Raw genomic sequence first — 21,881 nt, 5'->3', positions numbered from 1 at the left:
AGACCGGTTCAGACGAGTCGGGGAAACTGGGCCCGCGCTGTTCACTTTGACTAACCCACTAACCCTCCGTTTGTGCCCAGTCACAGTGAACGCACACGAGCACTGAACCCAGGTCAGTTTTCACAGCCCTAATAAAGTTTATTCAACTCAGACAGCAAGTCATTGATTGATTTGAATAATGTGATTTTAACAGATTTGTTTTCACTGGCATGTCAGTGAACACACCACGTCTCAAACGGACTTCAGTACGACATGTCAGTGAATGCATCACCATTTAAATGTACCTCGGTGCGTCTGCATGCAGTAAACTTACATTTATAAATGTGTCCGATATTCTCATGTCGTGAAACAGTTTTTTATTCTGTGTTTCAGGTTGTGATCGACACGTTTACAGCTTCAGGAGTCACAGGTAAAATATTAACACGCCCTTCATGTAAACAAGACACGTCAGTTTAAAAATACCTCAGGAGTAAAAGCCCTGAAGTTAAATATTACCATCAAGTTACAGTTCAAGTATGAACGTAAACACTGAGCCTTCAGTTATTCAAGTGTTTATTATTGATTACTTTGTTTATTTGATCACTTTCATTGTGCACATGCAGCTCAAGTGTGAATTTCTCAGTAAAAGCCTCGTCGTGTCGTGTCTCATTTCGTTCTGGGAAACGTGAGACGTGGCCTCTGGGAAACTAGAACATTTTGTCTGCACTCGGCACCAGTTCAGTGGCTTTGAGTGATTACTGCTCATGGTAATGTGTAAATATTGAAATAAAACAGTGAAAAACTGCAGTGAGATGAATAAATATATATCTTTTATTTGTGCATCATACACTTTGGAATGTGGAGCTGGTCCCAGAGACTTTGGAAACTTTGACTATTGCACGTCCATCATCCAGGAAGATCCAGTGTTGGTTCGGCCCCTGATTCATATGACGAATGTTTCCCTCTGAGGAAGAAACATCACGTTTAAACAGATTGTTGACACTCGGGTGCAGTATTTCTGGTACTGGTGAAGATCAGCTGTTATTATATCATGTCACATTTATTTATTTCCTGTTGAAACCTGAGCTCAGACATGTAAAGTCCTCAGCTCCTTGCAGAAAAACCATCTGGAGCTTGAAGTGCTTTTACTGTGTGATCGAGGTTGAAGCCTTCTCTGGTGTTTTTACAGAGATCTAGAGATTGTATCCCCCAACACAAAGGCCTCAAACTACAAGCAGCTGTTTTCCTGAGGAAACAAACTCTGTTTCATGCCAGAGCTGGAACTAAATGTTAAGGAAACCTTTAAATTCTCTACGGGACATTTTTCCTTCATGGCCACGAATAGAAAATAGATTTGTCTAAAGAAGGAGAGAACAAACAGAACAAGTTAAATCCCAGAAGAAAAAGAATCTGGTGGTTGTTTTTTCAAGCAGCCTGTCACATGGCGTCTGCAGACGCCTTCATGTTATGTGGCTTTTAAAGACACATGGGAAACAGATGTGGAAAGCCCCGTCTTCTACGCCCACATTTGTTGTTTTTTGCTCAGAGACAGAGGTGGCTGCTTCTGGCTGTGGAGGTTTTTACTGAACTCAACTAAACCCAGAAACTGCAGGTTTGCTGGGCAGAATTTAGTTTCACTTTAAGCGTCTCAGGATGTCAACGTGCTGCAGACAGCGTGAGTCTGTTCACTGCAACACGGTCAAATAGGAATTTGTTTTCTATCCCAGATGGACGCTGGAGTCAGAGTCACTCGACTCCATCATGTGGCAATAAAACTGATGCTGATTCGCTGCCTCCTGTTTACCTGAGCCAGTTCAGGAAACAGCTCCTGCACCGCCAAGTCCAGCAGGACGTAGGTCATCTGAGGAGACGGAACAAACCGCCACCGTTAGTTTGCCTTACGCTCTGTGATCATGTCAAACCTGTTCATCATGACTCCAACTATCCTCCAGAGAAATGTCACAGTTTTATTCTGTATTTTTTCACCTGCTTATTGAGCAGCGGCTGCTGGAGTCCGTCAAACAGGAGCCGGATTCCTTCGTACTTCGCCTCCTCTCCGATGCACTTTTCCACAAAGTCTGAAACCCAACACACACACACGCACACACACACACACACACACACACACTTCACTTTACACTAAACTTAGTGTTCAAGTGTCTTAAAGCTCCACCTTCTCATCTCAGAAACACATTCAAATGAATCACTGGGACATTTCTACATCATCGAGCTGTAAATTTGTGCTGAAGCTTTTTCATTTTCGTTGCCAGGATGTTTTCTGCGGTGATGTCTGGAAGGGAACTTGTTTTTCAGGGGCACTGAGGCCTAAACATGCAGGAGATAAATCAGTCGTTTCATGGGTTCACTCTGCTTGTAGGATAAAACTGAACTACTCTGCACTGTAAAGCTGTTTGTGCCCCGTGTGTCGGCCACAGGGAGGTCAGGAAGGAGAAGTTGCTCCACACTGACCTGGTAAATACTTCATCATCTCTTCAAACGTCTGCTTGGCTCTGATCTGTTTGTCCTCTGGGGTTCGCCGCTCGCTGTTCTCACAGAACACAGCGTCTGCAGGAAGAAACACCAGGAAGAGGACAGTGTCGCAACTTATATATCAGTTTTTTAAAAAATCTTATCTGTCAATGTCCAGTTGGCCCAAGCTCTGCTCCTTCTTCCTGTCTCTATTGACCAGACAGGAGCTGAACCTCCTGACTGCACGCTGGTGCTACCTGCCCTGGCCTGCAGAAGAGGATCTCCTGTCTGAACAATGGAGACAGGAAGAAGGCGCAGAGCTTGGGGCAACTGGACATTCACAGATAAGATTTTGAAAACTGTTCCACTAATGTGAAAAGTGGTGCAGACAAAGCTGAATGTTGTGATGCAGTCAGCTGTGTAAATGTACTGGTTAATGTAAGAAGGTCAGAAACACGGGGACAAACCCCCCCAGGTGCTGAATTCAGCCCCCGCTCGGTCCGGTACCTCGCAGCTGTGTGATGAGGGACACCAGGCGGTGCTCCTGCAGGATGTGCTCCAGTTTGGACTGCATGTACCGGTCCATGTACGCCTCGAACGTGTTCTTGAACAGGATTCTGAGAGCGCACAGGGTGTGGTGCAGCAGGTCCGGCATGTGGAACACCAGCCGACCTGTAGGTGAAAACACCAGCGAGGCTGAACAGGACACTTTCCTATAAACATCAAACAGCTGCTGAGGCTTCAGTGGGTCTGGTCTCAGTGGTACCTTCTTATTCCACTTCCATTGTGTCATGATCTTTAAAACATTCTGCTTTTAATTGTGCTGTCTGATGTTTTCATGGGTCGAAAAGCCCTTTGGTGAACATCACTTGTTTCATTTGACCCGATTCTGTCGCAGCTGTTTTCACTTCCAAGCCTCTTTTTCTGCCCTTCGGCCTCGTGTTCGTCTTTGTTTTGAAGCCTCTGCTCTGCTACTTTGGCTCTTTGGCTGCTCTTTGAGTGACTCCACAGTGCTGGTCCAAAACAAACCACGGCCGCATTTAGCTGCTACACTGGATATTCACGGAAACAGAACTTTGGATGTTTCACGTGTGAGACAGTTAAATCAGACTGATTTAATAACCGATTCAGGACATTTGCAGCTCCAGTGTGTGATGTCCGCCCTGGGTCTGACCTCTGTCTGCAGCCAAACCACTGCAGCCGTACTGACGGCGTGTTTATGCCAGAGCTGTTTTATTGCACACAGCTTCACCGTCACTCACCGACATACATCATGTAGTCATACATGCCATCAACTGGGACCTTTTCCATGAAGCAGTTGCAGCTGCTTCTCTTCTCCACCCCCTCCACCCAGTTTGCGTTGTTCCTGAACAGGCTGTTGAAGAGCTGCAGGCGAAGACATAGACACAACTGATTTACTGAAATATTATTGGATTGGACAAGATTTTATGGAAGAAAATGTCCTAAAACTGTGAGATTCTTACATTATATAAGGATCATATATAAGGATGGTCCATGAGAAGAGTGTGGATGGAAAAGTTGTTATTCCAGATTTTCACTTTATCGTTCTGAACAGTCTGAACAAACATTCTCAGGATGTGCATTCCTGATTTTATCTTCGTGAGCGTGAGCTTTACTGTTTCTGAGGAGTTTTGTGATTTTTCTTTTACCTTCTTGTTGCTCTCTGCAGACGGGCTGAGGATGGTGAGCTCAGGCCGGCTCGGTTTGGGTTTGGGGGACTCGCAGGAGTTGAAGAAAGACTGGATGAAGGGCTCCAGGTTCTGTCCTCTCTATAAAACAGTGAGTTAGTTTCACAGTGTTTGATGTTGACCTAGTTACGCCACAGATCTGTGGTATTTGACTTGGATCCCACAGCTCCTCCCTGAGCTTACCTCTTTCATCAGCTTCCCTGGAACAGACTTGAAAATTTTCCCTGTAAAGCCAATGAACAGAAACATGAAGTGATATTTCAGGTCCAGGTTTAGCTGCAGACCAATGTGTGGATGCAGTGAGACACCACATACTGGGTTTGCTGAGATAATTACAGGGAAAACCAGTTAACTGTGTTCCCGTAGACCAAAACAAAAACCTGAGACCAGTGTGTGGGCGTTGTTCTGCATGTGGGTACGTACCAAGGTTGACATCAGGCAGAATCCTGTCCAGGAACTGAGACTCCATACTGTGAGGGGACAGAAAGTCTGCGAGCAGCTGGCTGTTCCTGAGCTCTGGTTGCTGCAGGAGTCTCTGAACACAAACACACACACGAGGCTCAGCAGCAGTCGAAGTTTTTAACTGATGCTGCTTTTCACAGTATATGAGCTCAGTGCACGTATCTACAGGACATATCACTGCATCTGTAATAACACTGGTGTAGAAATGCACGTGTACAAATCCCCCGACTCCTGTAACACCTTCCAAATGCTGCCCTCTAAGGCCAGAGTCCATGTCCTGCACATGGATATTGAGTTCTTTACATCAGCTTTGCTTTGAGAGTCTCAACTCTCAGTCAAATGTATCTGACACGAGCAGAAAGTCGGCCGCTACAAAGATTCATATCCAGACTGAACACCTGTAAATATTCTTCAATTTCTTCCCTTTTGGATTCAAGGAACTCGTAATTCTTTGGTGCAATGAGTCTTTTGGATGGAAGCTGTACATCTGCAAATGTGCCTGAGAAAACAAGGAGAATAAGAGTTTGTTAAGGACCAATAGGGACAACAAGCCCAGAGTAATGTTCTGCTCTTTGGGTATGAAAACATGGAACTGCCACAGTAATTTAATCAGAGTTACCGTGGAACTCAGTGAGTTTGGATTCGAGTACGTAGAACTCCAGGTATCTTCTGTAGACCGACCACATCTCTGTTTCATGACCAACTGCAGGAGAAAATCAAGGAGAAGATCTGACTTCTGGTTTAGCTGCAGCTGTCACAGCTGTCAATTAGACAAACAGCTGCACAGATGTGACAGAACCGTCGCTCCACACGCACCTTCCTTCCTGTCGTGGCGTTCCACGTCGATGCAGAAGACGGGGAACTTCTCCCTCTTCACCTCATCTTCAGAGATGGCGATGTAGGGGATGGTGATTCTCCAGGCCAGCAGGTTCCTCTGGGTGCCCGGTGTGCTGGCCGGCTCCACGGGGGAATTATCCTCTGTCACGACAGTCGCGTCCTCCACCTGCGGGGAGAAGACGGACCAGACCTGAGAGACACATCTGGCTCTGAATGACTTTAACATCTGTGTAGGTGGATTATTACAAATAAAATAATTACAGCTGCATGTTTTCATTAATCAATAATCCATTATCACACAGAAGAACTAAAAGTCTTGACTCTGCTGTCAGGAGGGGACACAACCTATGTCCTATTAGTGAAGTTCTCCCTCACCGTGTCATCGTCCACGTCGCTCATGGCGCTGGGGGGCAGCATGGTGCCCTCCATGGTCGTGCTCTTGAACACGCCTTTGATTTTGCTGCCGATTCTGCTGATCCCAGAGGACTCCCCTCGTCTAGACGTGTTCCTGTGGAGAGCACCTAATCTGCATTAACGCTGCAGCACAAATGCATCGCAGGTCGGCCTGTGGGGAGACTCTCGACTGGCTGACGGACAACAGTGAGTTAGCGGTCGTGCAGCAGACGTGCAGTCGCAGCTGTTTGCACATTTCTAGCAACCGTCTGACAATTAGGCCTGATGGATCTGATGAAGCCACACAGGTAGTCAGTTATTTCCACAGTTACTGCCTGTCAGACTTGGCTCTGATCAATACCAGTGATTGAAGAATTCCTCAGCTGCCTACAGACATGTTGGCCTTTCAAACCTGCCTTGAAGACCCTTCACAACAAAGTCAGATGAGCAGGAACGAGCTGAAATAAGATCTGTCCATCTGTTGGACAGATCTGTTGTTTCTTCACATAAAGAAAGCACCTTTCAAATGATTCTGATGGCAGAAGCCTTTTCTCTATAGAGAGTAGACTTTGTGCTGTTGGTCACAGGATGAACAGTAGAAACTTTAATGTCCTGTCATTTTAAATCTGACTGCAGTGTCTCTGCTTCATCTGGTCTGCTGTGACGGTCCCAGATCAGCTTTAGCGTGAGATGCAAACAACGAGCAGCAGCAGCAGCATCGGGCAGACAGGCGACATGCTGAGGACTACTCACCTGGTTTCTTCCAAACTGAAGCTATTTCTGCAATAAGATGCACAAGCAACAAGACCAGCTTACTGTTTCACACTTGTCCCTCGTGCACATCAATAAGATGAGTCTCCACCACGTGTCTCATCAGCGGCTCGTTCAAATGCAACTAAAAACTGAATTTATTCAAGAATCCACATCACAAACCTGTTGATCCTCGAGTTCCTCGTCGGCGACTCGGCTCCCCTCAGCAGGTATCTGAAGTACTGAACACAGAGTACACACCGTCACGTACAAGCTACAACCAGACAGTATTCAAAGTCCACAGTACAGATGATTTTAAATATGGACATATTTCATTTGTGATACAGGGCCATGGTGGAAGAAGTATTCAGATCTGGCCATTCGATTTGTTTTGTTGTGTGTCATGTTAAATCTGAAAGTTACTAACGTGGTTATACAATACTAAATGGACAAGTACAAGTACTTCAAATAGATGTAAATGTATACAGACAACAGTATAAGTGTGTACTTTGAATACATGGCGTCAGTGGGAAACCATCCTAATTTGCTGATGTCTTACTTCGTCACTGTGGCAGAACATCGGGGTGAAGACTCGCTCCAGCAGAGACAGGACGTGCTCGTAGGCCTCAAACAGGCAGGGCATCGTCTGCAGCTTCACCACACCGGAGTACGGACCCGCAGAGACTGGGAGGGAAACGCAGTGTGAGGTGAGACTGCTGGCTCCGTTTATTACCACCAAGCTAAACTAAAGGTCTGGTTCTCCTCTCAGTGAACACCTGCTGTAACCATCCCCACAGCAGGCTGCTGCTTCTTTAACTCCCTGTAAGTCCAGGGAACATTGATCTACACTTTCAGAATCAGAAACACTGATGAAGCTGCTGAGCCCTGACATACTTTGTCCCACACTTACCGCTCCTTATCTCCTCCACGATGATGGGGTCGAAGCTGATCTTATCGACGCTTTCGTCCAGGCAGTAGGTCTCGTGGATTTGCCGCACCTCTCCGTGTAAATGCCGCAGCTCAGGGTCCGTCAGCTCCGGACTCAGGATCTTGTTGTTAAACTCCTCTGGAGAACGGTTCACACAGTCAGACCGACAGGTTTACGTCACAGGGTGGGTTCTGTTCTGCGATAACGCTGCTGGGTCTATTCCAGTGTTACACTTTTAATACAAAGTATTTCTCTGCTGAAACATTCAAACGTGTAAACAACGTTTCAGGCCCTGATGTTGTATCAATATTTCATGTCCCTGAGCGTCTGCAGAGAAAACCTGCTGCAAACATCCTCTGGCTCAATCAAATGAAAAGTCAGTTTAATGAATATAGGACATAACCGTCCGTCAGCTGATGGTTACTGCAATAAGCCTGAATGATGAGGGGACTCTGGGTAAAGGTCTGGCCCTCGAGCCGTGTCAGATGATTAATGTGCAGCAGTGTTTGTGGGTCATGCTTCTCACCCACAGTGAGGCAGAACTGCAGGAGGTGCACGGCCCCTTCCTGCTTCAGGAAGTTCATAAAACGAAAGAGGAGATCCTGCTGCTTCCTGATCTCCTTCAGCTCCAACTTCAGCACCTGCACCACCAGAGGGACAGATTTATTAACAGGCCTCAAAAATGTTCTCCACGGAACGCATAAAGTCTGACCGCAGACACAAACCCCGAACTAAACTCTGTGTACGGCTAATGAGACACTTACAGACGGCTTTTTGTTGCTGACGTCCTCGTATCTTTGTAGAAAGGGAACCAGGGCAGATGGAGGCTCTGTGGCAGGTTCTGGCTGGAGGCACAAATTAAACATTAAACATCTGCACTCAGGTTCCAGTTAAAGGAACCAAATCCTTATCAGCACTATAAGACATATACACAGTGAAGCAACAATGACCCAGCAGCCTGGTTCTGAAATAAACATTTTGTAACTGGACATTTAGTTTATTAACTGGTTTTGGACTAACGAAGTAATGGAGTCGTCTTTTACTTGACTTACCGGAGTGTCATCAACAAACATGAGCACCATGAGGTTCACAGTGTCCTGAAAAATAACCAGGGTCAGCATGTTATCACTCTAACCTGAAGTAAACCGCTTCCTTCACTAGCAGCCTCATCGTTTAGCAAATCCAAATAAACTCCACATATTTTAGAGCGTGGCCTGTTTGATTACTACTCTGCCTGTTTTTACTGAAGCTGCTGGCAGCACCAGACAAACCACTTGTACTCACAGGGTCAGCCATGAAGTCCATGGTTGGCAGGATGACAGACCCGGCCATCACCTCCCGCAGCAACAGAGCCAGAGACCTGAGCAACGACAGCACACACCTTCCTGATACAACAGTCAGCCAATGAGACACATTTACAGCCACACAGGCCTTTAGGTACAAATAGTTCTCTTCTGTTTATTCCGTCACAGTGAACAGATCCAGTCCAGATCCAGTTAGTCCGTGCAGGCTGCCCACCTGCAGTCTGTTGCTTTGGGAGGCATCACGTAGGGGAACAGCATCTCCGTCAGCTTCCTCAGGTAGCGCAGCTCGTCTTTCCGGCTGTACAGAGCGACGTGAAGGTCGGCGCCGTACTCGCCCAGAGCCGCCTGCTGTAAGTCCTCCATGTTCTTCACTAAGCACGGACACACAATACGATCCCAACAGGGACCAGGTTAGTTCCAGTTCAACTAAATGCTTCTCTAGCTGACCCGCTGGCAGCCAAACTTGGTGTTCAAATTAAAAACCAACATAGAAATGATCTGAATGCAGGAATGTGTGATGAAAAGCTTTAAAATACCTTTTTCTTTAGCGTTTGCTATAATTTCAATGTGCTTCAATGCAGCTTTCATCACTTTATCTGCAAACACTGCAGGGACGTCCACCTGTTAGTGAGCAACACACAAATAATCACAGGTGTCGTGAACCTGGAATATAAAATATACAGTTATGGGACTCGTGTTGGTTTATATCTAAATATGTATGAATGTTTAGGACCTTGAGACTGAACAGCCTCCCAGTGTGTGTTGGGGACATAAGAGGGGACCAGGACTCCCAGGGCCACGTGCAGGTACAGTAACTATATGATCTACAAACTGCACTGTATCAGTGCAACAAGCTGCACGTGTCAGGTGTTCTGTTTCTGTGTCACCTTCTGAGCTCGGCGGACGAGCACCGATGCGAAGAAGCGAAAGGTCATCCTCAGTTCATCCACGCACGCCTCGTCGTCCGTGATGTCCCTGAAACCAGAGCAGGGAAACTACCTTCGCATGTGTGTCTGTGAAAGACGAGGACAAAACAAAACACCTTTGGATCTTTCATACCTGTACCAGGGGTACACGAAGTTCTCCAGAACTAACTCGAACACCTGCGAGAGAAGAAGGAAGCTGGTGACAATGACACACGCACTTAGAGTTTAATGTCACAGACACAACCAAAGCTGAAACGTCGTTTCTAAGTAAATATCCGATAACAAATGGAAGGTAAGGAGCAAAAGGCCCCCTGTTCACCTTTTCTATTGAAGCGTCCACTTTGGAATGAACCTTCAGGTCCAACCAGGGCTGAAAGTTTTCAAGGAGCAGCGTCGGCCTGGGGGGAATGACACATTTGTGCGTATTATCAGTGTGTGCTGTTTGAATTAGGCTCCGCCTGCAGCACCAGAGTGGAGCGACTTCAGTCCGGGTAAGATCCAAGGACTCTGTCTCCCTGTGGTGGTTTGTCATAGTCCTGTGTCTTTTCAAATCTACAATTACAGCTGATGTTCTGTGTGTAAAAGCTTTAACGTACCTGTGACGTTTACACTTGACCTTCCCACACACAGCACAGCTGTGGCCCAGAGGAAACAGCTCCTGCTCCTGCTCCTGCTGCTGTCGGAGGAAAATACATCACCAGGTTTAATCGCACACTTGGGGCTCGTGGAAACTCATCTCTCATCAGCTCGTGATGCTGGACTTACCCTGTTTCTTGGCTTTGTGCTGAAGAGGATGTTTGGGAGAAGAGACTCTGGTCCCAGGGAGCAATAGAAAGTGACGACACCAGCCAGGAATGACCAGAAGACCATCAGGATGTGGATATACCTGGGCGAGGCAATCACACAGCTCATGTTAAATACAACGGAGCACACACTCTAACACAGTCTGGTTCTTTACTAACCAGGTGAACTCACTGGTTACCTGTGGGCCTCCAAGACAACCACAGACACACTAACTGACCACAGTTAACACATACAACAGACACACGGGCTTTGGTTTTTTTATTTGTTTTCATCAGGATCAATAAATAGTCGCTCACTTCATAACAGTGACTCCGTTTAACGAGCTGTCTACAGATAATCCGCTTACAGAGGGTATTCACCTGACTGAACAGGTACAGCAGCTCTGCTCTGATAAGCGGACACACATCACGTGACCCGTCCGGCTCCGTGTCATCGGACCTACCTGTTGAGCAGCACGGTCAGGGACAGCATGGACAGCAGCAGGCAGCAGAAAACCGGGTACTGGCGTCCGGTCTCTCTCAGGACGTCGATCTTCAGCCCCCGTTTCAAATCCTTCAAACACCTGAAAATACCTGCCATCCTTTGGGCCGACCTGCTGGCACAGAGCCGTTTAGTAGCAGGTCGGTTTGGCCGGTTTAATAAATTAAGAGGCCGAGATCTGGAGGTCTGAGTTTCAGCAGGGACTCTTCATATAATAAAACTCATCTTAGCAACCGAGCGGAGCCAGACTCGTCCTGGATTCAACTTGTTTCCCCAGTTCCAAAGTTGTCACTTCTTGTTTTCCATGTTGACTTCCTCCACAGATGGGATGTTGTCTAATCCGACCGCAGGGTTGCCAGGTCTGAAAAAGAACGTGAAAATAGAGCCCAGGTTTGTGAAAACCGACGCGCCTGTTCCTCTGAAACACGTTTTAATGGGATTATAGAAAAGTGATGCCATCACACATTATCTTGCAAGAGATAAGATATTTGTGTTAATGTTCATGAGCAAGTTAAATTTTGTTATAATTATTTTGTCCAGGGCAGGATCACAATGAATATAAGTGTGGTAGGTGACAAAATATGTCCTCGGATTTCTTAATTTATTATTATCTTTCTGTATTAAATCAGTTTTAATCTATTTATTCGTTATAACCAATGTATATTTGCTTTATTTGGCCTGTTTATTACACAGCATATGTTAGTGCTGCTGAATACTGTGCCTTTAAATAAGTTATTATTGTTTTAATAATGAATTAAAAGTTAAAATGTAAAACTAGTTATTGTTAAATCAAACTGTCAACAGACCAAAGGTGTCTTTTCCCTAAACCGACATGGCAACCCTTAATCCAAACACTACCATTTCCGTTTCTAGCAGTGACTGTAGTTTCTATAAAAGGTTCAGGATCCGTGTACCAGTAAAAAAATATTTTTATTGACCTTATTAATAGTTTGACACCATTTATTATGGGTTGTTTGCAGACGTGTTGCTAAGCAACGCGAGCGGGATTTCATTTACGGTAAAGGTCCGTTGTTAAAACAGGTCCTTAATTTGAAAGGGTTTCCACCACCGGAAGCTGCAAAATAAACATCACAGTAAATTTATTGAACTTAAGTAAATGATCTTTTCTCTGATAGTCTGATAAAGGTGATCAAATCTGATCAACCAAAATACTTGTTCCCCAAAAATATTACTGATCAATGCGTCACTGTGAGGCAACCGGTTAAAAACAACTGCGGTATAAAGGCTCCGTGTCTTTGTATTTACTAATGAACTAGTGTTTTATTTAGGTAATGTGATATTTTTCTTTATTTATTGAGTAAGCAAACATTTTTTATAGCATATTTATAACAATATGAAGAATCCAAGCCAAGAGTGAAGAAATAAAACATACAACCACTAAAACAAACGTTCATCTATAAAAGTCCATTTATAAATATCTGCATAAATAAGTGCAAAGTAGTTCTAGGGCTTTTTCCCCCAAATACACTAACGAGATGAATAATTTCTTAACACTATTTGCATCATTTGCGTCGATGGACACCTTCTGTATCGTTACACTTTATTTCAAAATACAAATCGATTTAAATTCTCAACAAAAAGTATAATGTGATGTTTAACTGTTAGTGATTGGTAATATAAATATAAATAACGTGAAGACACTATTTACGATGGCAAATTACATCGCTCAAATTTTAATGAAAAAAAGGGGAAAAAAACGTATTTAGAAACTAATCAATAGAATCGATCAGTGACAGGAAGTCGTCGGGTCCTCGGATGTGTACAAACGGGGGGCCGCCCCTGAGAACCAGCCCGGGAAACCCCGCGCATCCAGCCGAGGCAGAGCTCGCGACGTTACGTAGCCGCCATTTTGTTTCACCGGGAGTAAAGAAACCGAGCCGAGCGGCGCCGGCGTGAATTTTCCCCCGATTTGGAGCACCCCACCACGGCAGATCAGCATCGTGCACCCGCATTTAGATCCGCATGGTACGTACACGCCGATCTGACCGCTACACGACCAGAACCCGGTGCGGTTTGCTGCTGTGTTTGGTCTGCGTGCACCCTAACGTCGGTGCGTTGCACAACCGGCATTTTGAAAACGGCCTGTTTTGTTGTGCGGCCACGTAAACCGGCGCAGCAACAACAGGCACCAATGCAGAGCAGCCCCGGCTGCTTTGGGGGGTTTAGCCCCGAGATTTGTTTTGGGAAATCCCCTTCGGTTTGTGGCCCCACGCGTGTGGGGATGACTGGGCCCGGGGTCTGCGTGGTCCCGGGGCCCAGCTGAGGCTGACAGGCTAACACCGGCTAACAGGCTAACAGAGAAGCTAAAACTCGGCAGCAGGTCCTGGATGTGATTTATTTACTTGTTCCACAGGCTGAACTGTGATACCGTCTATGATGCGATACCAATAGACTCGGACGTTAACGTTGCTAAACGCACCATCCCGGTGCTGTTTCGGTTTCGAACCTGTGTACAGGGACACCGGGAGAAGCTGTCCGGTAATGAACGATGGCGCCAAACCGCGCTCCAAGTTTCCTGTTATTTCTCTGACCCTGACTACTCCACAGCCGGATTCAGGGGTCCAACAGTCTTTGGACTCCTATTGGTCCCGATTAGTTTGTTTACATTACTAATTGTGGGACCCAGAAACCAACCAGTGGTTCAGAGCTGAAGTGATTAAATGTGTCAGAAGAAACTTCACCTTCTATTCCCCGGTACAGCAGCAATAACAAGCATCTCTGTACAGCTGAGCGTTAGAGCTGACCCTGTCAGACCCTTCACGTTGTTGTTTGCAGAGCTGCAGTAACGTTATTTCTATAGTGGTGTGAGCGTCATGCTGCACTTTAATATGATGTGCACACACACGCGAACCTGGAGCTTTTAAGGAGCATTTTCCTGCTTTGCCTTGGTTTCCTGCTGTGTTCTGAGTTCTGCTGTATTTCCATGTGCACAGATGTCTGCAGACATGGCCACAGATCATGTAAATGGGAATGGTACGGAGGAGCCGATGGACACTACTGCAGCCGTTTCCCACTCAGAACACTTCCAGGCCTTACTGGAAGCTGGTTTACCTCAGAATGTCGCTGAGAAGCTGGATGAACTTTACGTAGCAGGTAAGCAACACACATGACATGAGATAAGCAGTGACTGAAGAGTATTTTGTTGCTTATTGTTTGCAGACAAACCTTTGTGTTCTGTTTAGGACAGTGACTCTTTACTCACCAGTTCCCCTGTTGTATAGTCAGCTAATGCAAAAGCTGTGGATGAGTTACAGAACATTCACGTCTCTTTCAGAATAAATCATAAGAGACTTGAAATATTTCTGGTACATTTTGTCTTATGAGTCACAGAAGCAGCTTCGTTGTTGCACGTCGGTTATTTGCTTCAGGTCTTGGTCTCTTATTTTCATGCTGTTCAGTGTAGAACTTGAATCGAATGGGTGCAGCCTGTGAGGGTGTAGAGGAGGCAGCTGTCTGCTCTGTTCAGCAGGAAGACTAATCCAGATCAATGTTAAAATGACTGATGCTGTGAACTGTGGTGGTAAATAGAAAAAGATGTTTTTGGCAGGAAGTGGATGTGTGGAAATCTAGTTTTAATAGCATCTCTGCTTCATGTTTATGCAACACTGGCATGTTGATTGTGTTGAAACAGGGCGCTGTGTGGCTTTATAGTAAGCACACACAATAATGGAACTTAGAAGTCACTTATGCTTTCAGCTGTCATCATCTTTTGTTTCTTCTGGCACAAATCTATTATTGTTATTAAGCTGCTGTTGTGCAACAGCTTCATAGCTACATGAGTCACATGTCTGCTGTTTTTCAGTGTCAACCTGCTCAGATAGTCCAGTGGCTTTCTGGATTTCTTTGTGCAGCTTTTTTAATAGTTTGTTTGTTGTGTTTCCCAGGCCTGGTAGCACACAGTGACCTAGATGAAAGGGCGATTGAAGCCTTGAAAGAATTCAATGAGGAGGGAGCGCTGCAAGTGTTGGTCCAGTTCAAAGAGAGTGATCTGTCACACGTGCAAGTAAGTTCTGAATACGCTGCTCTGTAGGTGTGATTTTTGAAGTCTTTTTGTGCCTATCTGTGTTTCTTGTTGTCACCCTTTTAACGTGTTTTCTGCTGTTTCTTCCACTAATCAAGTAATGACATGTCTGTAACACAGTTCTCCTCTCTTTCAGAATAAAAGTGCCTTTCTCTGTGGGGTAATGAAGACTTACAGGCAGAGGGAGAAACAGGGGACAAAAGTTTCAGATTCCACTAAAGGACCAGATGAGGCTAAAATCAAAGAACTCTTGGACAGAACCGACTACACACTTGATGTAACAACGGGCCAGAGGAAATATGGCGGACCTCCACCAGAGTCGGTGTACTCAGGACCCCAACCCACAGTTGGAACAGAGGTACGCTTTGTCATGTATTGTTGTTCTGTTGAGTGAGAGGAGAACTCGCTCACTTCTTTGAGACACAGCAGCTGTGTGATGCCACGCAGGCAGTTTGTCAGTTTTTTGTTGACAGAAGTGATATGAATCTATAATTGGGGCGTCTTTATCTGTAAGCATTCTTTCTTTTTCTAGATATTTGTTGGGAAGATACCCCGTGACCTGTTTGAAGACGAGCTGGTTCCTCTCTTTGAGAAGGCGGGACCTATCTGGGACCTGAGGTTAATGATGGACCCACTAAGTGGCCTGAACAGGGGCTACGCCTTTGTTACGTTCTGCACTAAAGAAGCAGCTCAGGAGGCGGTGAAGCTGGTAAGATTATCGGGAATGAGACTACAGTCTCACAGTCAGAGACTAGTTTTGTTGTATGAGCGCACAACTTTCCACATACATCACATCTGATGATAAAGAAGAAATCTGGAATTGTAAACTAACTGACCAAACATAGGCTAAAAAACTGGGGGACATGGAGAGGAGAATTTCTCTCCTTGTGCTTTAGGATAAAGTTTGATCTTATAGCAAAAACCTGAACATGGTTGACAGCTTTCATAACTAAATGTGCTTGACTTTTTTTCTTTGTTTTATTTTCAGTGTAATAATCATGAGATTCGCCCTGGAAAGCACATTGGGGTGTGTATATCTGTTGCCAACAACAGGCTATTTGTTGGCTCCATCCCCAAGAGTAAAACAAAGGAGCAGATTGTTGAAGAGTTTGCTAAAGTCACAGGTAAAAACTTGTAGTTTCATGTCAATCAAGCCCCACAACTACAGCTGGGAAATGTAATTATCCAGTGTCTTTAGTCATTCAACTCCACAGCAAACTGTTAATTCCAGAATCTCTTGTGTTAATCTCAAGAGGGCCTCAGCGACGTCATACTGTATCATCAGCCCGATGACAAAAAGAAGAATCGAGGCTTCTGCTTCCTGGAGTATGAAGACCACAAAACAGCTGCTCAAGCCCGCCGCCGGCTAATGAGCGGCAAGGTCAAGGTTTGGGGCAACGTGGTGACAGTAGAGTGGGCTGATCCCATCGAAGACCCTGACCCAGAGGTCATGGCCAAGGTAAGCTTCAGAAATCAGGTTAAGTGATGGAAAACAATAAAAAACATCGTTGTATAGTCTTGAAATGTCACAAATAGTAACAAAATCTTAATGTGATAAAGATAATCCACTAGTAGTACTGTTTTTTTCTAGTCCTCGTCCAAAAATATAATCCTAGGCTGTGTGATAAACTTGCAGGATGACAAGGCTGACATGGTGTTTGACCTTCTGTTTGTCCGTTTCACAGGTGAAGGTTTTATTCGTACGAAACCTTGCGAATGGTGTCACAGAGGAGATCCTGGAGAAGTCCTTCAGTGAGTTTGGAAAACTGGAGCGAGTCAAGAAGCTCAAGGACTACGCCTTCATTCACTTTGAAGAGAGGGATGGTGCAGTGAAGGTACTGACTCTCTGTGACCTGTAGCCAGTTTTTCACAGTGAAGAGTTACCATGCACTAACTTATCAGCCTGTTTCTGTATAATAAGACTGTTGAACCAAAAGACATTTGCAGAAATGTTCAATGTTCTCAGGCTTTGGAGGAAATGAATGGGAAGGACTTGGAGGGTGAGCCGATTGAGATTGTTTTTGCCAAGCCACCAGATCAGAAAAGGAAGGAGCGCAAAGCCCAGAGACAAGCAGCCAAAACACAAATGTAAGAAACGTTTCATTGCGTCTTTCGAGCGAAACATGTTGCGTTATTGACCATGATCCAATCCTGATCCTCCTCAGAAGCTGTGCTCATAATTTGGTCGCCTCTGTTCTTCCTCCCTGCCTTCTCTCTCTCATCAGGTATGATGACTATTACTACTACCCTCCCCCTCCTCACATGCCTCCTCCTGTCAGAGGCCGGGGCAGAGGTGGCAACCGGGGCGGTTATGCGTACCCCCCTGACTACTATGGATATGATGACTACTATGACTACTATGGCTATGACTATCACAACTACCGTGGCGGCTATGACGACCCCTACTACGGGTACGATGACTTCCAGGCCCCAAGCCGAGGGCGAGGTGGAAACAGAGGGGCACGGGGTGGAGGCTCTCCAGCCAGAGGGCGTGGCGGCGCTGGGGCACCCAGGGGCAGGTCCAACTTCTCCCAGCGTGGCGGGCCCGGACCAAGCCGCGGCGGGCGAGGCGCAAGAGGAGGCGTGCAGCCAAGAGGGCGAGGAGGGGTACGTGGTGCGCGGGGTGGCCGCGGTGGAAATGTAGGAGGAAAGCGCAAAGCTGATGGGTACAACCAGCCAGATTCCAAGCGTCGCCAGACCAATAATCAGAACTGGGGCTCTCAACCCATTGCTCAGCAACCGCTCCAAGGTGGTGATCATTCTGGTAACTATTCCGGTTACAAATCTGACAACCAGGAATTTTATCAGGATTCTTTTGGGCAACAGTGGAAGTAAACCAGTAGGGCTTTGATAACAAAATACGTGTTTGTTTTTGTTTTTGTCTTCTTATTTAGAGACTTGATCTGATTGGCCCTCAATCCCATAACGGTTGCCTGCATTTTTTCCTCAAAATTGGTGGCATCTGGCAAGAGATCTTTTTGTACATATTTTAATAATCCGCTTGGACTCAAAACAGTAGTCACACTCCCACCTGTTTCTGGCGAACTGGTTTCTTTTTTCCTTTGTTTTATTTTTTTTAAGATGGTCGTAAAAAGATTTTCCATAACAAAGTTTGAAAAAAAATTTTTAGATGCAAATATGTGCTTGAGCTGTCTATTTGGCTATAGCTTTATGTATGTTTTTAGAAATTCTGGTTTCCATGTTTTAAGTAGCTAACAGCAACAAAGCATATGTCTCCTAAACATGTATTTAAAACAAATGAAAATACAATTTGTATTGTCACAAAGTAATGCGTGTCTTGTTATTGAGAAGAAGAAGAAAAAAAAAAAAAGGACCATCATAGTCCTATTTTTTGGCTTTACATTTTGGCTTGTATTCTTTGCTGTTTGTCTGCTTTAATAAACATACACGCACACGTGTACAAAACTTCAAATTGTGTTGCAAATTCATGTTTCGGCAAATTCTCTCTTCAAATTGCCTTCAAATTTAAGGCTCCTTGTGGAAGAAAATGGACTAAAGGTTTGCCAATGTTGGCCACATGCTACAGTGTCACCTTGCATGCCATCAAATTCCAAACCACCTTACTTCTATAGTCGGCATCTCTCAAGTGCTCTGTATGTGTAGTGACATACTTCATCCTTATGAGTTCCTCTCATGTCCAAAAACATTGTTTCACAAATTGGTGTCCTAAATTCACTGTCAATGCAGCATCAATAGTAAACCCCACCCCCTACAAGTCTGTCATTCAAGCCCCCTTTGTCACTGGTGTGGTGGGGAAATAAAAGCACAATTTGATTTATTAATTTCAAAGTAAAGCTTTTCCTTGTCCCAGAAGGATCTACCTAGCTGTTGCAGGCCTGGATACTAATCTTGCATGTTTCTCTGGAGTTCTGATATTGTGCTACTGTAGGAGATGACTGCCCTGCATGCCTCGCTTGTAGTATTTTTGTTTACTTTGCTTTCGTAGATGATAATGGCTGCTGTTAATCTCCCCCTTTTTTCCCTGCTCGCCTCTGTGCGTGTCCATGTTTTCACCTGCTGCACCTCAAACGAAATGTTTCTATTCGAATCGGGCTGACCCTCTGCTTGCTGTCCTCTTTAGGGCATGTACATGTGCATGTTGAGTCAGAGGGCGTGCAAGTCTGAGGGTGTTTCTCTAATTTATGCACAATCATGTTTTGCTTGCTGCACAGTTCTCCCTATGCAGTAATACAGAGTATGTGAGTGTGAGGGACACAGAACAGTAGATGTGTGTAGATGTGATACAATCCTGTTTTCCACTGTCTAATTGCTTCCTTTTGTTACCCGACTAGCAGGGAAAAGAGGTCGAGGCCGGTCCTGATGTGTCACTATGAAGACTGACCAGTGTACGGCGTAACACACTGCAGGCCGCCAGAGGATGGAGTGGTAAGGTCAACTGACTCAGTGGTCCAATGGTTTTCAAGCTGCAACTGCCACATTCAAAGATAATCAGCAGAGCTAATCTTAAGCTTCCTTTTATTTTTCTTTTACTTTGAAGTTAATAAGACCCAGCCCCACATTTGCCGTTTGAGACCTACTGAGTTCACTATGGACATCCTCCTGGAAAAGTCTTTGCACTTTTTTTGTTTAAGTTTGGAAGTTTGGTGTTTAGTGGAACTTAAACTTATGTGTTTTGGTTGTTTTTGAGTTTGTGAACTACATCTTTACGATGGACTGGAATGATAATCTGTGATTGTCAGAGATAATGTTGAGGTGTATCACCCAGCATTGAAGGTCGGGCATTTCAGGAAATTGGTTCTTTGAGAACTAAAAGCCACCAAGGGTTTGTTAACTACCTCAGTTTCAAGGACTCTCCTGCTCTGTCCTGTTTTGTCCTGGATGAAACTGAGGCAGCGTTCGGCCTCCGCCTCAGAGAAATCCAGTTCTGTTGAGACTTGACAAAGGCTGTAGCCATGTTAGCTGGTCCTCCTGAAATGAGCCTGAACTAGCCTTGCTGTTTTTATAAGTGAACTCAGTGATGATGTAGTTGATAGACAGAAATGATTTTATAATTATTTTTCTTTGTAAATTCTTAAATGCCTGTAAACCAACTCACCCTTTGTCTTCCACAATAGGAAAACTGTTTTAATTTTTGTTTTTGTCTGTATCCATCCATGTAGGGATGTTTGCAAAGCAGTGTGTCCTCAGCCCTGCACAAACACCTGTCTGTACATGACATCCAACAAAGCTGCCTTTTATTTAGGGAGAGCAGGTCTGGAAGAAAGAGGTTCACTTCCATGTTCAGGACTAAAGTCCCAAAAAGGTTTAGGACTCAAGAGTCCACATGGCATGGATAAGGTTGTAATTGCTAAAGCAGGGTCACGTGTTTTACATTGTATGTTGCTGTAGACTGATTATCATGCCATATATGTAGTTGTGACAAATTTCCTGTATCATATACTGATGTTAATTCATGTTGCTTCGCTATCAGTGTACACGTCATCTGGAAATCAAAATGTTGAGAATTTAAAGGAGCAAATCCATCCTTAAAACAGCGACACCACATACAGCTATGCAAATTATTACCCAAGACCTCAGAGGAATTCATAGCATTTGTAAACTTTTTCCCTTTTGCTTTAAGCTGATAATTCTTCACCTCGACTGTGAAACAGTACAAAATGTAAAGGATCCGTCTGGTATTAGTCTGTGTATTTCTTGTTGTCAGCAAGTCCCAAAACATCGTTATAATTCTGGACACAGAGGAAGACGATGTATCAGAACATGTTAGGAGACTTTCGGTGTTGGTCTGTGCTGTTTCGTGTGAGTTGCTGACAACAAGAGAAACACACGGTCTCACCTGACTTTTAAATGAGACACGTTCAGTTAGAGGTTTTGGTGACGTTCCCTAAAGTCACAGTGCACAGAGCATTTTTTTAAAGTTTCCTATTAGCACCATTGATCACATGGAAGAAATTGAATTGACTTGCACAGAGATCAAATTCTGCACCCACATAATGTAGTGAACCCACTAGATGTTTGATTTTTAATAACACGATGTCCCTGGCTGTTTAACTACACTTAAATTACACATTTTCTGGGGACGGTGACGGGTATTCTGGGAATTGTGGGAAATCCCAAAATAAAGCAGAGTTTACTTCACAAAGTAAGGGAACGTGTTGTTTGTCACACATTTGTGATTTTGATATTTGAGGTTGGATTTCTCCTTTAATCTCTTTTTAAATTTTTTTTCTTTTTTTTGTTTTTGAATGTGTGTTTTTGTGACTTTTGCCATAAAACAGTGTATTGAGTCTCATTCATGTGTAGCACTTTCCCAGTTCATAAAGGATTGTGCAGCTTGTGTTCTTTTTTTTTTGGTTTGTGAAAAAGCCAGATTACAGCATTTTCGTACTAGTATTGACTCTGTTGGATCAGGGTTAATTATGCTTTTTATAAGCTTTTTTTTTTTTTTGGCTAACGAGTGTTTGCATTCTTGCAAATGAATTGTTTTATACTGTACAGTGAGGTGAGTTAAACCTATTTTTCTATTAAAGTGACTGACTTTAATCTGGAGTTGAGTTTTTGATTGTATGACGACTATAATTTCTTGTGCATTAGCTCACTTTTCTATTTTAATTACCATGGGACAGCACATATTGTAAGAGCACATGAGATATGTGGCGATCATAAAAACTCTTAGAGCTCAGTTCAGTTATAAACAATAACACACACACACACACCCAAAAAATAGAATAATTGTTACTGTAACAGTTGAATTTCCCTCTGGGGATTGATAAAGTCCTCTTATTCTTCTTCTTCCTTCCCCTCAAAAAGCCTTAG

General features: G+C 44.5%; 2 protein-coding genes across 21 annotated transcripts; one reads left to right on the top strand and one right to left on the bottom strand.

Moving 5' to 3' along the window:
• Positions 1-782: 782 nt before the first annotated feature.
• On the bottom strand, positions 783-11,387 carry LOC113131234 (sorting nexin-14-like). Of its 5 annotated transcripts, XM_026308273.2 has the most exons (29): positions 11,004-11,387; positions 10,523-10,643; positions 10,354-10,433; positions 10,077-10,155; positions 9,891-9,934; positions 9,719-9,806; positions 9,368-9,452; positions 9,046-9,202; positions 8,812-8,887; positions 8,580-8,624; positions 8,292-8,372; positions 8,054-8,168; positions 7,510-7,665; positions 7,159-7,283; positions 6,783-6,841; positions 6,603-6,629; positions 5,832-5,964; positions 5,436-5,622; positions 5,239-5,322; positions 5,018-5,118; positions 4,581-4,692; positions 4,341-4,381; positions 4,119-4,238; positions 3,711-3,834; positions 2,956-3,120; positions 2,449-2,544; positions 1,966-2,057; positions 1,784-1,840; positions 783-943 (listed from the first exon to the last, which is right to left on the bottom strand). In XM_026308273.2, exons 1-29 carry the CDS (start codon positions 11,138-11,140, stop codon positions 923-925), a joined length of 2,808 nt encoding a protein of 935 aa, XP_026164058.1. In that variant the 5' UTR covers positions 11,141-11,387; the 3' UTR covers positions 783-922. The 5 variants fall into 5 exon arrangements, with proteins under 5 accessions (XP_026164058.1, XP_026164056.1, XP_026164057.1 ...); XM_026308271.2 differs by lacking the exon at positions 783-943 and having other exon boundaries at positions 978-1,840; XM_026308272.2 differs by lacking the exon at positions 783-943 and having other exon boundaries at positions 978-1,840; positions 10,354-10,430.
• A 1,482-nt stretch (positions 11,388-12,869) lies between these two features.
• syncrip (synaptotagmin binding, cytoplasmic RNA interacting protein) lies at positions 12,870-21,415 on the top strand. Of its 16 annotated transcripts, none has more exons than XR_003295777.1 (12): positions 12,870-13,027; positions 13,996-14,155; positions 14,947-15,065; positions 15,220-15,441; positions 15,616-15,792; positions 16,072-16,207; positions 16,337-16,542; positions 16,769-16,918; positions 17,050-17,171; positions 17,309-17,690; positions 19,400-19,490; positions 20,225-21,415. XR_003295777.1 is itself a non-coding variant. In XM_026308285.1 (11 exons), exons 1-11 carry the CDS (start codon positions 13,025-13,027, stop codon positions 19,436-19,438), a joined length of 1,716 nt encoding a protein of 571 aa, XP_026164070.1. In that variant the 5' UTR covers positions 12,870-13,024; the 3' UTR covers positions 19,439-21,415. The 16 variants fall into 16 exon arrangements, 9 of the variants coding, with proteins under 9 accessions (XP_026164070.1, XP_026164069.1, XP_026164066.1 ...); XR_003295776.1 differs by having other exon boundaries at positions 19,603-21,415; XR_003295775.1 differs by having other exon boundaries at positions 19,397-19,490.
• Positions 21,416-21,881: the final 466 nt, after the last annotated feature.

This window comes from Mastacembelus armatus, unplaced genomic scaffold (assembly GCF_900324485.2).
Source record: "Mastacembelus armatus unplaced genomic scaffold, fMasArm1.2, whole genome shotgun sequence".
Taxonomy (NCBI): domain Eukaryota; kingdom Metazoa; phylum Chordata; class Actinopteri; order Synbranchiformes; family Mastacembelidae; genus Mastacembelus; species Mastacembelus armatus.
This window is presented reverse-complemented; position numbering and strand designations above follow the sequence as displayed.

Coding starts and splice junctions, on each gene's coding strand:
- LOC113131234 (XM_026308271.2), bottom strand. CDS start 11,140: ATGGCAGGTATTTTCAGGTGTTTGAAGGATTTGAAACGGGGGCTGAAG. Junction 10,434..10,522: donor GCACAAAGCCAAGAAACAGG/GTAAGTCCAGCA, acceptor TTCCTCCGACAG/CAGCAGGAGCAGGAGCAGGA. Junction 8,169..8,291: donor TCAGCAACAAAAAGCCGTCT/GTAAGTGTCTCA, acceptor CTGGTGGTGCAG/GTGCTGAAGTTGGAGCTGAA.
- syncrip (XM_026308277.1), top strand. Junction 15,066..15,219: donor GTGATCTGTCACACGTGCAA/GTAAGTTCTGAA, acceptor CCTCTCTTTCAG/AATAAAAGTGCCTTTCTCTG. Junction 17,172..17,308: donor CAAGCAGCCAAAACACAAAT/GTAAGAAACGTT, acceptor CTCTCTCATCAG/GTATGATGACTATTACTACT.